This window comes from Eretmochelys imbricata, chromosome 17 (genome assembly GCF_965152235.1).
Source record: "Eretmochelys imbricata isolate rEreImb1 chromosome 17, rEreImb1.hap1, whole genome shotgun sequence".
In the NCBI taxonomy this organism is placed as follows: domain Eukaryota; kingdom Metazoa; phylum Chordata; order Testudines; family Cheloniidae; genus Eretmochelys; species Eretmochelys imbricata.
In genome coordinates this window covers 9,338,704-9,355,197 of record NC_135588.1, presented here as the reverse complement: position 1 = coordinate 9,355,197, position 16,494 = coordinate 9,338,704, and the positions used below count along the sequence as shown (strand labels likewise).

General features: G+C 37.1%; 1 protein-coding gene across 1 annotated transcript in view; it reads left to right on the top strand.

The window, feature by feature from the left end:
• Positions 1-16,494, top strand: part of NF1 (neurofibromin 1) — a 165,424-nt gene that overhangs the window by 12,660 nt on the left and 136,270 nt on the right. The window contains exons 2-8 of the mRNA XM_077836905.1: positions 3,562-3,705; positions 7,147-7,230; positions 9,459-9,649; positions 12,170-12,276; positions 12,584-12,651; positions 12,950-13,025; positions 14,470-14,627. Coding sequence (XP_077693031.1) covers positions 3,562-3,705; positions 7,147-7,230; positions 9,459-9,649; positions 12,170-12,276; positions 12,584-12,651; positions 12,950-13,025; positions 14,470-14,627 — 828 coding nt within the window. The remainder of the gene's footprint in view (positions 1-3,561; positions 3,706-7,146; positions 7,231-9,458; positions 9,650-12,169; positions 12,277-12,583; positions 12,652-12,949; positions 13,026-14,469; positions 14,628-16,494) is intronic.

Below are 16,494 nucleotides of genomic sequence, written 5' to 3'. Positions count from 1 at the left end.
CATTTTAAATATTTGATATTTTATAATTGAAATTGAGATACTTAGAGTCTGCTCTAAATCCAAAGTGTGTGTGTATAATTCGGAAACATATATGCGTTGATTGCATTCTTTTTTCCCTAATCTGTTGTCTTTTTTTTAAATATAAAGCCTCCATAAAGTGAATTTCAACAAAGTACTTCTTCCTACATTTTAATGTGGTCTGATACTTTTTTAACTGACTCTGGTAAACTGCACGCAAGGGACATGATTGGTCTGTGACCTTTGAAGAATTTACTGAGTACAGCTTGAAACAAAGTGTCTAGTGTTCAGAATAGGATTAATATCTGTTGAGTTACTCTGAGTTTTCTGTTATCTGTGCTGGACTAGTTGCAGCACAAGTCTAACTTTTACTATTTGATGTAGAAGATCCTCTTTGGAAGTCACTTTTCTGAATAAAGTTGAAAAATTTTAGCTTTCACTGTTGTAGAATTCGTAACATTTCATTTTTGTTAAATCTATGATCCCAAAATTGTACTTGCATTAATCTATGTATCTGATTTATGGAAAAGATGGGAGGAAACATTTATCTTGCCAACTGAGTACCTGACTTGAGTCAGTCAGAAAAGTTTAGACATACCAAAAGTTTAAATATCAATGACTTGTATACAACTAAAATGTCCTCTAAGTTATAAGGCAAGTTGGGTGAGGTAGTATCTCGCAAGGTTTGTCCACACTGCAATTAACAACCCACGGCTGGTCTGTGCCAGCTGACGCCGGCTGAGGTAAAGGGGCTGTTGAATTGAGGTGTAGATGTCCGGGCTTAGCCTGGAGCCTGGGCTCTGAGACCCTCCTGTCTTGCAGGGTCCTAGAGCCCATGCTTTAGCTCACACTTGGACATCTAGAGCGCATATAACTGGCAACACTGCAACCGATACCTTCTTCGTTAGGGAATTGTTGTACTTTAAAATTATCAACATTTCTCTAAGAGTTCTTTAAGCACTTGAGGGATGCTCACCTTTTGACTTGAGTGATCTTGTAGTATTTAGTTTTAGTGAAGAGAGGTGGCCTGACATTTTCCCAAATGAACATCTAAAGAATGGCCTTTCCAATCCAAAAGTTACAGAATTTGATTGCAATGGCATTATTTTAGTGACACTGCTGAAACTTTTGGACATGAGAACTGTCCTCATATGCTTGTAATCATCCCTCGTATTTTGGCGTCTTTTATCACCATATTTTTGAGAGTTCACCCTTTACTTCCTTTTATTATTATGTATTTCAGTAGCACCAAAGGACCCAATCAAGAATCAGTCTTTTTGCTAGGTGGTATGCAAAAGTGCATCTGTTTTTCCATTATCTTTCGTTATCCTAACAGTGAGGATTAAAGAGCCTTAACTTGTGACTATTAATACCAAACATTTCAGTGACTATCAATTATCTGTTAATATGAACTTAAATTTAATTTGAACATGCAAGGTAATGTGTTAAGGGTTGAGATTATTTATCCATTCACGAATACATAGGTATGTCTTTATGGGCAATTACTTTTGTGTTTCTTTTTCCTCCGCTAGGTTTTACAGGTATAGATGAAGTCATAATATTTTATAGTGTTCCAGTTTCACTTATTTAGCTGACTTTTACTATTTTATAAAATAAAGAGGTGCCCCTCAGCCACCTGGGTTCTCTTGCACCTATTAGACTGACCAAGCAAGATCTGTTTTGCAAGGTGGATTTTTTGCCTTTTTAGGAAGTATCGGTACAGCTGTGCCACTGAAAGGCCTCTAGTGTAGTCACGACCTAAGACTTTTGCTGATATACTTGGGCAATGTGAAGAAAATCTAGGTCTTATTTAAAATCTAGTAAAAGGTGGTACTTATACATTAACGTGGAATGCGCCTGCAGCGAATACTAGATACATACACAGTACTTTTTTTTCTCAGTCTGACGATCAGGATTTCCTAATGGAACAGCTTTAAACCAGTAGCTAATATTGTGTTCCTAGTGCTGTGCAGTTAGTTAATGCCATTATACTTCTATCATAGCACGGTACCAGCTCTATAGGGTCAGTTTTTCACAATGTAATCTGCTGTAACATAGTGTGTAAAATGGATGGTTTTAAAAATAGCTTTCTTTGAAAGATGGAGGATGCAAAGGTAGGAATTGGTTTTGTAGTCTCTGAAGCCACGAGAGCATGTCTAGATGAAAGAAGTGAGAGCATTTTAAAATAAAGTTAAACATAACTTTAAATGTGACTTTGCACCTAATTAGACAAGGCAAATTGTGTTTAAAAAATGTAAGCTGGTCATGGTCATCCCTTGGCTCCTCAGAATGCTGTAGAGTGTTTTTAAATCTATCCCTGTCTGAGATAGGAAAATTCACTAAGTCACACTGAGGTTTATACTCAAAATAGGTTTTTTCTAAAATATGTTTGCTAGTACGTTAGTTAAAACATATTTAACACGTTTTATGACAGTCTTCTAGTTTATGAAAACAATCTTAGCCTTAGGATATGTCTGAGATTTCCTTTCTTCGCCGAAACACTCAGTTCCTTTCTCATCATTTGTTATTACATAAAGATATGGAGCTTGGAAAGATTGGGTCAAAACACTTTTCAAGAAGTGTGTTAAGACTAAACACATCAGTGTGATTTGAGGAATTTTCCTGTCTCAGAAGGGGATAGATTTAATGTATACTAAAACGTGCTGAGGCGTTAGAAATTTATTGCTGTCGTGCAAGTGGCTATGATATTGCCTGATGCCTGACTTTGTACTTTCACACAATGCTGCAGTGCTGCTTGTTGATGGATGTGGATCTGTCGGATAACTTTCTGGAACACTTAGATGGAATTGCAGTGAATATTGGAATGCTTCTTAGACCTGAATGAGTTTGTCACTCAGGATAGATCTCTGAATTTCGCTTATCCTATTGTCATACTTTTTATGCTGACAGAAGTTTCAGTGGAGGCTTTGAAGTCCATGTTTAGCTGCATAAATACAAAAGACATACTTTTTTTGGGAAGATTTTTGTGAAAACAGGCCTGCAGTTTCATTGCTTAGTCACTTGTAATAGGTTTCAGAGTAGCAGCCGTGTTAGTCTGTATTCGCAAAAAGAAAAGAAGTGCTTGTGGCACTTTAGAGACTAGCAAATTTATTTGAGCATAAGCTTTCATGAGCTACAGCTCACTTCATCAGATGCATCTGCTGAAGCGAGCTGTAGCTCACGAAAGCTTATGCTCAAATAAATTTCTAGTCTCTAAGGTGCCACAAGTCCTCCTTTTTCTTTTCACTTGTAATAATACTTCTCTGACACTGAATTTGGTTTGTTTGGAAATTGTCACAGAACAGATGTTTGGCTTTAGTTGAGAAATAAGCAGTAAAAACAGGTGAATCTGGATTTTGCTTCCTGCAAATGTCCCTAGCAGGAAAAGATGAAAAATATAATATGTTACTGTAAGATTGTCTTTAATAGAATGTTTTACAACATAATCTATAAAGCCTCAAGGTATCTTTAACCTTCCTGTAAAACTGTAAATCTCTAACTTAATATACAAATGCTAAGTAATGCTACTTTTTTTTTTTGCAGCTTCCCATAAAAGCTGGCCAGCAGAATACCCACACCAAAGTCAGCACAGAACATAATAAGGAATGTCTCATAAACATTTCCAAGTACAAGTTTTCCCTGGTCATAAGCGGTCTCACTAATATCTTAAAAAATGTTAACAATATGGTAAGTTTTCTAGGTTTGGTTTATTGGATGCTTTTGAAAATGGTTATGAATTTTTATTTACAGAAACTTTGTAGAATGTCTAGTCTGACATTGACTCAGATTGCTGCTTCGTTTTGTGCATTTAACTTACTGATTTTTTTATTTTATTTTTTTAACTTCAAATGCAGTAAAGTTTACCAACAAAATTGAAATGAGCATCCACATTGCATGTGAGAGTTATGGGAAACGTGGGCAACAAGGTCTAAAAGGAAGACTGTTAGTAATGCTGCATTGGATAACCCAGAAGGTCTCAGTCACTGAGGGAATGGACAGGGTGGAAAAGTGCATATGGCTAGGTTAGGGGTACAACTCAACACATGCCCTCTTAGACCTGGGTTTGTAAGCAATCCTTGGATATCTGCTCTCCAAACCAAGTGGAATATATTTTGTAAGTGATGCACTTGATCACTGGGAAATGGGTTCTTTCTGTACAGCTGCATAATCATGCCATTTAACTAATGACACTATTTTGCGGCCTTGGAGGAGAAGGAAGAGGGCATTTGGGCAGAAGTATCCAGTGAACATCATCCAGAGCGATGGGAGCTGTTCTAATCCTTTCTGCTAGAATGTGTCCTGCCAGGAAGAGCAATATTGGAAGAGGGGAAAAATGAACAAGTATTTAAAACAAACCTAGGGCATTAGATTCTTTTCAGGATCTGTTCAGACATTCTACATTAGTGCATGGTGCAGTCATTTGCAAGTTGCCATCTCATAAATTACATTTAAAAACAAAAAGAAAAATCCAGGAGCCATACAAGATTATCAGCTGAGAACCATGAAGGAAAAGGCTCGAAAAAGGCTCTTCGGTCTAGTGGTAGTCCTACAGAGTTAATCTCCTGAGCACATGCCTTAGAGGCCAGTAAGGGATGCTTAGCTTGAGTGGAGTGTTCCCCTGACATTTCCTCCCTCTGACTGACATTTGATGTAGCTTGCAGTGTTTCTTGGACCTCCTTAACACTGAGTTCTTGCGGGCAGCAGGTGAAAGTCAAGGGACAGAAAAAGGTTAAAGAAGACCTTCCCACCAAATTTCAAAAAAAACCCTTTCAAACTCAGATTTGTAACATTAAATGAACAGTCTCCCTCTACACTGTTTTTTTGTGAAATGCAACAAGGCAGAACATAGAAACACTTTCAGAAATATACTAAAACATTATTGAAACCTCACTTTCATAAAATTAACATTGACAACTAATTTGATAGGGTGCAATACACAAAGGGGGGTGGGGAGGAACACAGGAAAATTATTAAATAGGATCCTAAGTGTGTGTGCTAGGAAAAATAAAAATTACCATGGGGCAGGTAAGATGAGAAATTGTAGTTACTTTGAAAAAGTGGAGGGAGAAGAAATGAAGCACATTTCATGGGCGATCAACTTCCAAACCATCAGATCCATCATGACAGCACTCAGGGTGGGCTCCCTAAAGGGCTAATAGTATGTGAACATATGTCCTCACCAGAACAAGAGAATGAGTAGCCTATACTTACACTAATGGACATAATTAATAGTGCCAACCCAAAAATAAATCAGCCACTCTATAGATATCAGTTGTAAGGAGTCTTGATAAATAAGAGTGTAAGCTATACAAATAGAAACAAAAATTCTGTATTTTATCTGATGTATGTAGCTGAGGCCTGGCCTGACATGAGCAATTAATACCTAGAAGGAGGCTTCATTTCTTGGAAGATAAAATTAGGGAGGTAAACAGATTATAAGCTTGAAAAAGGCAGAATGTCTGAGCCATCTAAGATATGAGGAAGAACACCCAGGGAACCGTTTTCTAACAATGGACAAAGATGAACCTGGAATATTAAAGCGCAGGTTCTATGTGAACAGCACATGGAGAGAACGTGCTGCACGGGGATTAGTTCCTGCAAAGTAACCAAACCAATCTAAAAACATGTGATTCAATGTATAGTAAATACAGTGTAATTTGTACATGTATATAAAGTGTCAGAGTAACAGCCGTGTTAGTCTGTATTCGCAAAAAGAAAAGGAGTACGTGTGGTACTTGGTTAGTCTCTAAGGTGCCACAAGTACTCCCTTTCTTTTTTTATATAAAGTGTGTAACTTTGGATGTGTGGCGTGCCCTATACCCACCCCATTCACTTGAGTCTTATCAACTCAGCATAGCTTTGCTCTATGCCAAATAAAAGGACCCGAGTAGAGAAATCTGCAGTTCAATTGAGTGTTTTGGATTCCAGAGAACTGGACAAGGTGTTCTGGATAAGCCGAGTGAGAAAGGTCTCTGAGGGAATACCAGCCATGTACCACTTTTAGTACCGCTTTTCATGGAAAATGGCACAAAAATTATTAGTCTGACTTGGTACTTCCCAATGAATTCCTACATAAAGGGCAAAAATAGAAGAATGAGTCTTTTCATATCAATGTTCTGTACCCAATAGCAAGACTTAATTTTTCTTACGGTTGAGGAAGAGAGAATGGATGAGATGCTCCAACCAGCTATCGGTATTTTTCAAGCACTCCTTCAGAATGGAGACCAGACACACCAGTAGACTGTGTGCCATTAGTCTACTCCATTTTTAGAAAAGAGAGCTTCAAGAGGCCTCCTTCTCAGCTAAAGCCTACAGATATTTGAACTAATCTTTCAAGCAGTTTTAATTATCACATCATTTTTAGAAGCTTCTTACTGTGTGTTCTATCAACACTCAGTGGAACTAAATAAATTTTTTATGTAACCCTTCTCTGCTTTGTTTTGCTTTTCCAGTCTGAATATTGATATACTTAGTCATTGGTGCTGGTAGTGAAATTGTATGCCATTTTAAATATGTGATAAACTCTTGCATCCTAGATTTAAAATGCAGCCTCCGCTTTGAAGATCCGGTAGTGCATTTGTGTTTCTTCCTGTGGTCTATGCTAAATTTTGCAGCAGTCAAACTAAGTTTATACCCATGGGTTTGTGGAAAACCTCAGTTCTGTTAAGTGTTGTGTTGGCAATAAAATACAGCTCAAAAGAAATCAGATACTTCAGACAAACAGTAATAGCTACTAAAATAGCTTCTAAAAGAAGTGTAACCGTCATTCTTTTGAATGAATTTTGGGGTCATGAAAGTGAAGGACTTGCTAGGCTCTCTAGTTGGTCTGCTAGTTCATCTCCAATACCAGTTGGCCGGCCTGTCCTGTCCCTTGTTATCTTTGTTGAATTTATGTCATTCACACCAAAACAGTTTACTCACTTCATGCTGGGAACTAGGAAGGAACCATCAATCTCATTTTCACTGGTCCTATTTCTAAATTTGAACCAGAACTCCAAAGGTGGAAAGGCTAGAGCATTAACCTAATGTGCTGCTTAATCCCCAGCAGATTTTCTGTATCACCTAAATGCTGTAATAGGCTACAGTCAGATTTTTTCACTGGAGCTAAATCTGTATCTTTTCTTGTAGAGGATATTTGGAGAAGCTGCTGAAAAGAATTTATATCTCTCTCAGCTGATTATATTGGATACACTGGAAAAATGTCTTGCTGGGGTAAGTAGTCTAATTTATAATTGCTGAGTTTCTGAATCAGATGTAGAAAAGTGAACAGAAGTTCTATAAATGTGTGCCTGTGTATACTAGGTACGAATAAACTAACAATCACTTGATTTATTTCACATAGAATTAATGCTAATTTTAGAAAAACTTCTGTGAAGTAGTTAATGTAACTGATAAAATAACAATGTGTAGAATGTCCATCCTCTCCCACCTCCACCCCATTAACAATGATCAAAAATGCCTTGACTTGTTAACTAAGTGGACAAAGGAAGGTTTCAGATCTAATCTTTCCTCCACTTCACTTGCAAAGTTCTAATATTATATGTTTCTCTACAACAATTCATATAAAAAGAATAAACCATTGTGTGCATGGAAAACAAATTAAAGTAATGGGTTTCAGTGTTAAGCTTTCATTGCATTTGTATAAACTGTGGGTGAATGGGGAGATTCTAAGTAGGGATACGAACGAAAGAATAAAAATGGTTTCATTTCACAATTTAATACAAAATTTTAAAGAATAATTTTACAATCATTTTAAAAGTGGAAAATAGTAAAAATTAAAATATAAATGCTTAAAATATATATTCAAATTAGTGAAGTTTGTGGAAGTCCTAGCTAGTGTTTCTTAAATGAAGCAGAGATTTCTTGTTGACATAGTTCTGTTTCTGTTTTCTATAATTATATACCCAGACAGAATCCTTCACTATTGCCATATTAAGATTACTTTTGCAGGTATTTCCTAGTTTACATTATTTAACCATATCCAAACTTCCAGTGGGAGTCCAATTCTGAAGTTTCCACACAAACTTTCCTATTCCATTCAGATCTTTGCTGAGAGGCAGTTTGCTTTACCTTTGGGATGAAAACAGTTGTATAATTGCAAAGCCAAACTTCATCTTATGTAAAAACTCTGAGTCTCAGGTTTATTCCTGAAGATTTCTTTTAGCTTTGTTCCAGGAAGAATGTAATGAAATCATCAAAGCTGTGTGCAATTCCTTAGTACTGGTTGTAAAAGATATTTCTCTACAGTGTAATAAATACAATAGAGTTTGGTTTATCAAGGTAGAACATCTTTTAATATAGTAAAGATGCTGATGATCTAAGTAATCGTGCTATTTTAAATATGTAAGAAAAGAATGTAGGTATCTACATAATGCAGACTAGACTTCAATTTTTAAAAAAAGTAAATTATACCAGTAACTTAGACTTGTCTAATTTCATAAATCCATATCTTCCTTTTTTAAAAGCCACAGTTTATATTGATCAAAACCTCAGTGTGTTTCAGATACATAATGAAATCTCTAGCAGCTTAAAATTGTATGTCTTGTCAATTTAGATGAAAGCTAGTTGAGCCAGTATGTTTAGTAAGACTTGAGCCAAAGCTGTATACAAAGAGAGTTGTGTTCTGTGATATGGTCAGACATACTTCATGCTTACTATTGCTTCTTAATGTTTCACCAAGTTCTCATGGCAACAAGACTCAGGTCAACTAAGTAGGATCACTGCAACTTCTGAATTGCCCATAGTAATTTCATTGATAGGATTTTAAAAGTTTAAACGCTGACCTGACCGTTTATTAAGATTCTTAGTAAAGTTGCTCTTTAAATTCTTCGTTAAATAGTTTCCTTATGCCTCGTACTGTGCAAATTGGAAAAAGTAGAACTCTACAGGAAAGTGTAGCTTTTTTTGTTCTTGTCTGGAATCACACTGAGTCAGGAAAGAAGCACCCTCTCCATCATGTCTTTTAAATCCCTACTGGAGAAAAACAACGGTCAGAAAACCATCTGAGAGAATTAAGAGTCTGAGTTTACCATAGGTTCTTCTAAGGCAAACAACTGACTCAAATGCTCTCCAACAATACTTTGACAGGTTGGCAGGGTGTGTCCCTTAAGTCTTCAAACCTCTTGCTCGAAAAAAGTATTTTGATAGCCCATTCAGTGCTTGATGATATTGACCTACTAACATTGTCTCACAGGTCAGGGATGGAAACATATTCAAAGATGTAAAATACTACTTTATGTGAAATTATAAGAAATTAGTTAGCGGCAGTGGGGGAGGGGTGGTCAGAGCTTTTTTGCGTTGAAGTCAATGAGAGTTTAGTCTGTGTAGAGAGTAAGTAGTAGAAGATCTTTTCCTGGGATAGCAGTAACTAGAAATACTATTTTTGCCTGTAAAGCTGTGAAAGGGAATTTCAGGAAATAAGTGAAATGTTTACATTTTAGCAACCAAAGGACACGATGCGACTAGATGAGACGATGCTGGTCAAACAGTTGCTGCCAGAAATCTGCCATTTTATCCATACGTACCGTGAAGGAAACCAACATGCAGCTGAACTTCGCAATTCTGCCTCTGGGGTTCTCTTTTCTCTGAGTTGCAATAATTTTAATGCAGTCTTCAGCCGCATTTCCACCAGGTGAGTGCATGAATGGCAGAGCTTATCCAGTGGATTAGATGTCTTCTCAAACACTGTGAATGTTGTTGTCTGGCTCTAATCAGCATAGATTGAAACAAAGGCTAAAATTCACGACAGACCTTTCTGATCTGAAAAATATTAACGTGAAAATGCTGATGGGGTGTTTGTATCATAATAAGTTGTTTGTTTAAAATCTTTTCTGATGAAAATCCCTCTACATTTCAAAACTCTGCTTAAGCATCAGTTGATAAAATTAGTCAGATTCTGTCTCCAGTCTGTGTTTTTTACAGCATATTTTCTGGGTGCTAGACTTACTTATTTTTTAGACCGGCTTTTATATGAACAAAACCTGCTATAGAACGGAACTAATGATAAAACCAAGTTGAAATGTAGGGTGGGTGCTTGCTAGTGTGAGATTTCTAAAGATTAACAGACACACTTAACTTATATCCATTAATGTGTCTGCTGTTTCATGGTAACTTCTAGTTCTCTGTAGCTCTGTTGGAGCCTTAAGGGTGTTGTCCTCCCCTAATTTTCCATACTTGAAGGCCCATATCTGTCCATTCGTGTGATTGAGAATGGGGCATGATTGCCTTAAAGCTAAGAATATTACTCCTTATTGGCTTTGGAAGGAGCCTGCTTGTCCTCTCATGTGAGTTTTATATCAGTGTATCCCCACTGATTATAATGGAATTACTCCTGATTTACACCACTCTAAATGAGAGGTGAATCAGGGCCAAGGTATGCTATCCCCTCTTTACTTCCCACGTTGCATGCATGCATGCATGCATCTCTTCGGTGCTAATGTCTTTGGCCAGCCCACCAAGCTTGCATGGGAAACTTTTATTAAGGAAATGCTTTTATGTCCTTTGAAAGTTGCTTGAAAAGGCTTAACTCTTATCGGAGTGGAGTGGTTATAACCAACAGTGGATAATTGAGTGGATAATTTGTTGGCATTGAATCCGATGCTCCTTTATTAGGGTCGGGCAGCAGTGAGTATGCCAGTTTGAGTTGTTCTTAGTACACCAGTCTAATTAAAACTAGGGCTTGTGTAACTTATACAATTAAAAGAGCTTTAAGAACATTAGAATGGAAGTGCATTCAAATTTTAAATATGAAACTTGTTAAACATCTAATTAGCTGAAATCTCAACTATTCTTTAAACTTTAAAGGGCTTTAATAATCTCTCTTTCAAGGACCTGGACTTAGTAGCTAGGATGGAGGATGTGGTTTTTGCTAAATAAATTGATTAGGTTTAGTTGCTTACAGGGTAGGAAATAATTCCATGCACTTCTGTTATAGGGAGTTACACTAGAACTTATTCTTGTAGATAGTTCTTTAATGTGTATTTGTTTATACATCTGCAGTATAGTTTTTCAGTATAGATCTTTTTTACTCAAACTTAATTTTGAAATTCTAGGCTGTTTCAAGGCTGGAGTTGATTTTTGTTTCCACACAATTCTGTTGTTCATTGGTATAGAAGTGGTTAAACATTTGGCTGTTTGTTGCTAATATCCACAGAGGTCAGCCTGCCGACAGTTAGCATTGCTGATCTTTTGACCCATGCTTCCTGTTTAGGCATATTTCTAGGCTCTGTACAGCAGCTGGGGGATTTTTGGCATGTAAAGCACAGCATCAGGGACCTTCCCGTTCTCAGCGTGGGCTGTTAAGTTTTCCCTCCATTGATGAAATGAAGAGCTGCTTTTGTGTGTAGTGCTAGAAATCACATATCATGTCAAGTACACATCTGTAACTTTAGAAGGAGTCAACACAATCTCATAGCTTGCAGGCGCATATGATTGTTGTTAGTGGCTTGTGATCTGATATGGTGTTTAGTAAGTTATCCTCGAAAAAGGAGGGAAAAAATTTACCACAGTTCTTAAACTGATGTGATTAACGCTCACTGAGTTTCATTAGGGACAAAAAAAAAAGGGCTCTCCTTTGCCTGAGGGCTGACTGCAGTTCCCTTCAGAGACACTGAATACTCCTGATTGTTGACCAGATGGTATAGCTCAAGTGCAAAGCAAGGCACCCATTCCCAGGGGCATGGCCCAAAGGCACCACCAGCATGAGCCAGAGAGGTCAATGCTCAGGTGAAATGTAATATAGATTACTTCCACAGCATTGTAAAGAAAAAGAGGATATAGGGTAAAAACTTGGTGTTAACATAAATATAAACTGATGGCATTTGTAGCTTACATCTTGAAATGGTGAGAAATTTTCCTCTGAAACTTTTCTATATTATGATCAAATGAAAATATTCTGTAAAATTAACTCTTAGTGGTCATCCAAAGTTTGTTTTTAATTCTTGGATCTGTCAAAGTTCTAATTGTAAGTCTCTGGACGGGATGATGATGATCCTTTAATATTCAAATGTTTACTGTTTGTTTTCATTTCACTTGTATAATAGGAGGTGTTTTTCATAAGTATAAACATGTCAATCATGGCTGACATTCTCTGTTTTGAGAAGTTAATACAGTTTACTGTTTTGAGTTATTACTTTACTTTGCATCTCTTTAGATTACAGGAACTGACTGTGTGTTCGGAAGATAATGCTGATGTTCATGATATTGAACTTTTACAGTATATTAGTGTGGACTGCATAAAACTGAAACGAATATTGCAAGGTAGGCTGTGAAACTGTATATCTTGGGGCTGATCATCAGACTAGTTTTGTGCTGCCATAACTATCTGTTTAGAAATCTGTAGTTAGTGGTATGACCCCCTAGCATAGACACAGTTACGCTGGTATAACACATTCCTGTATATTAATTTACAAACAGTATAATTTTACTTCAAATTATAATTAGCATCTGATTTTAAAATAGCTGGTGCTTAGAACCCCTGAGCTGTGTTATTGGGTTGAATTATTATATACCTATTTTGTTAGAAATGAGTTTTGTTTTCAAATGTCAAAATTTTTTATTTTTGCAGAGACAGTATTTAAGTTTAAAGCCCTAAAGAAAGTAGCTCAACTGGCCGTTATAAACAGTCTTGAAAAGGCAAGTATGTTACCGTTGATATATTCTAAGTGGAATTTTCTTGCTGTTCCTCAGTCACTGATTTGCAGTCTCATGCCCCTGTTTGAATTTAGGAACCGGAAAACACTAGTCTCTTTTGAACAGGTCACTTTTCACTGTAAACACACATGTATGAGAGTTTTGCTGTAAAAGCACTGCATGCTGAGACTCTGAAGGACAAAAAAAGTCATCTCTTCCATTGAAAGTTTATTTCCTAAGCTGAGTTTGTTTCCTAAACTGATTGTTGCATATGTGTAAAGACATGTTGAATTATCTGTAGGCATTTTGGAACTGGGTGGAAAACTATCCTGATGAATTCACAAAGCTTTACCAGACACCACAGACTGATATGGCGGGTAAGACATAACAAATCATTTTGATGTGTATCTCTTAAAATATGGATTTATCAGGCTAAGTCCATTGGTTGTGACTTTCACAAAGTTTTATGTCAGAGATCACCAACTTCACGGACATTTTGTACACTTCTTGCTTCTCAGGCAGCTCGCATAAAAGAAGCATCTTTCTGTCATCCTTTGCCAGAGCAGCCTGGGTACACTCTTTATCTCCCTTCACTCAACAAATGGAAATGGAGAGGAAGGGGGTAATGGTGGGAACTGGCCTGCTTTATAGAGCTCTATTTTGGTACACATAACAAGTAAACAAAACGCACAAACATAAACTATCTTACATACAAATAAAAGTAAATTTACAAATACACATTTTAGCCCCTGATTCAGGAAAGCATTCCTGTTCAGGAAGGGCACGTAAGCATATGCGTAGAGCTCTGCAGATCTGTAGCTATCTGCTTTATTTTCATGTTTCAGATCGCAGATGAATGCGGATCCAAATTTTATGTCTAGAGTCCTGCAAATCTGCGTATATCCACGGACCGTTTGCGGATCGGATGCAAATACAAATTTTGTATTGACACAAGGCTCTACATATGCTTTAGCCTTTCTAATTAGGGAAGGACATAAGCACATTTTAAAGTTATTTTATGAATCATTGTTTTAATGCTGTTTAAAGCCCAGTTCAGCCACAATTGCATGCCTAAGCATGGTTGTAAAACACAATTATTTTATTTTTCTAGAAGGAGCCATACTTTTCCTCTTATGTTCTATTCCCCCTTTATCTTCCTTTCAAAAGTAGTGCTAAACTTCTTTTGCTTCCCAGTACTCAGGACGCAGCCTTCCAGTTTCCATTTGTGTCATAATAGGACCTGTATCTGAACTCTGAAAACAGGCTGAAATGTCTGTTATTTGTACATGCATATTTTAGTGTCTGCAAACTAGAATTCTGGAAAGTTTTTCACAGTTTAAATCTTCAGCTACTATTTAGTGAGTTGGTTAGCTGGAAAAAGAATGAATATAATTGATTTTAAAAATTATGGAAAATAGTGAAAGCAAATTTTGGCTTTTGTACACGTCAGTTACAGTATTTCATAGAATAATATTTTTGATCAATGTTTTTTCCCCTTTAGATGTTTGAAATCTCCTTTTTTATTTCCTATTTCTTTCTGCAGACAATTATACCTAGCTCTGACATAAGTCTTCATCCACAGATCATATGTATTTATGGAATGCTCTATAGTAGTCATGTCTAGTGAATAAATTATGTGTGTGACTGTCTTGCTCATATTTCTTTTGTTCTTCATTGAACCAAAGTCCAAAGATTTCTCGTGCTTTTTCTTTTGAGTAATGTTCTTTGCAAATTAGGATTATGAGCTAAACATAACAGGATATTTAAACGCTTTTCCCCTCAGTGTTTCTTCCATAGTCATTTGGTTGTTTTATAATGTAGATTGTGCAGAGAAGTTGTTTGACTTGGTGGATGGCTTTGCCGAAAGCACGAAACGTAAAGCAGCAGTTTGGCCACTGCAAATCATTCTTCTTGTCCTGTGTCCAGAAATCATTCAAGATATAGCCAAGGATGTGGTGGAGGAAACCAAAATAAACAAGGTGAAGAAAGCTAAAATATCATAGTGAAAACAAGTCTGAATTCACTAGGGTTTGTGTCTTGGCATGTCCTATATTGTTTAAAAACTCTATACTCTCTGATATAAGCCTATTCTGCCTCTGTTTTTTTTTTAAAAACCCACATTAAACCCCCCTATTAAATCCCTACTTTTTCCTACTATTCAGGCTTCTTGGAGCTCTCACCTAGCCCTTTACTTTCCCTACCATCAGAGCTTTGTGTAATGACATATATCCTGCTTGATGAGGGTTGTATAGCTACTCGTGACAATTCAATTCCTGGAACTAAAAAAAGGGTTTGTGCAGAACAAACTGCCACCTTAGCACTTACAGTCCCTGCTGGGCTTGAGAGTAAAAACTCCTAGAGTTTTGAATCCTGCTATTCCTCCCCAAGTCCCTTAATCACGTTTTATATTACTGCTAATCTGAACTGAACTTTGTGGGCAGTGGGTTTTTTTTTTGTTTGATTCGTTTTTTTTGCAATGTGTGGAAATAAGAACATAACGGCCATGCTGGGTCAGACCAAAGGTCCATCTAGCCCAGTATCCTATCTTCCAGAAGTGACCAATGCCAGGTGCTATAGAGGGAATGAACAGAACAGGTAATCATCATATGATTCCTTGTCGCCCATTCCTAGCTTCTGGTAAACAGAGGCTAGGGACACCATCCCTGCCCGTCCTGGCTAATAGCCATTGATGGACCTATCCTCCATGAATTTATCTAGTTCTTTTTTGAACCCTGTTATAGTCTTGGTCTTCACAACATCCTCTGGCAAGGCGTTCCACAGGTTGACTGTGCATTGTGTGGAAAAAATGCTTCCTTTTGTGTGTGTCAAACCTGCTGTCTATTAATTTCATTTGGTGACCCCTAGTTCTTGTGTTATGAGAAGGAGTAAATAACACTTCCTTATTTACTTTCTCCACACCAGTCATGATTTTATAGACCTCTATCATATCCCCCCTTAGTCATCTCTTTTCCAAGCTGAAAAGTCCCAGTCTTATTAATCTCTCCTCATACAGCAGCCGTTCCATACCCTAATAATTTGTTGCCCTTTTCTGAACCTTTTCCAATTCCAATATATCTTTTTTGAGATAGGGTGACCACATCTGCATGCGGTATTCAAGATGTGGGCGTACCATGGATTTATATAGAGGCAGTATATTTTCTGTTTTATAATCTATCCCTTTCTTAATGATTTCCAACATTCTGCTCTCTTTTTTGACTGCTGTTGCACATCGAGTGGATGTTTTGAGAGAACTAGTCACAGTGACGCCAAGATCTTTCTTGAATGGTAACAGCTAATTTAGACCCCATCATTTTATATGTATAGTTTGGATTGTTTTCCAATGTGCATTATTTTGCATTTATCAACATTGAATTTCGTCTGCAATTTTGTTCCCCAATTGCCCAGTTTTGAAAGATCCTTTTGTAGCTCTTTGCAGTCTGCCTGGGACTTAACTATCTTGAGTAGTTTTGTATCATCTGCAAATATTTCCATCTCACTGTTTACCCCTTTTTCTAGATCATTTATGAATATGTTGAATAGGACTGGGTCTAGTACAGGCTCCTGGGGGACACCACTATTTACCTCTCTCCATTCTGAGAACTGACCATTTATTCCTACCCTTTGTTTCCTATCTTTTAACCAGTTACCAGACCATAAGAGGACCTTTCCTCTTATCCCATGACTGCTTACTTTGCTTAAGAGCCTTTGGTGAGGGACCTTGTCAAAGGCTTTCTGAAAATCTAAATACACTATATCCATTGGATCCCCCTTGTCCAAACTTTTTTTGACCCCCGCAAAGAATTCTGGTAGATTTGTGAGGCATGATTTCCCTTTACAAAAACCATT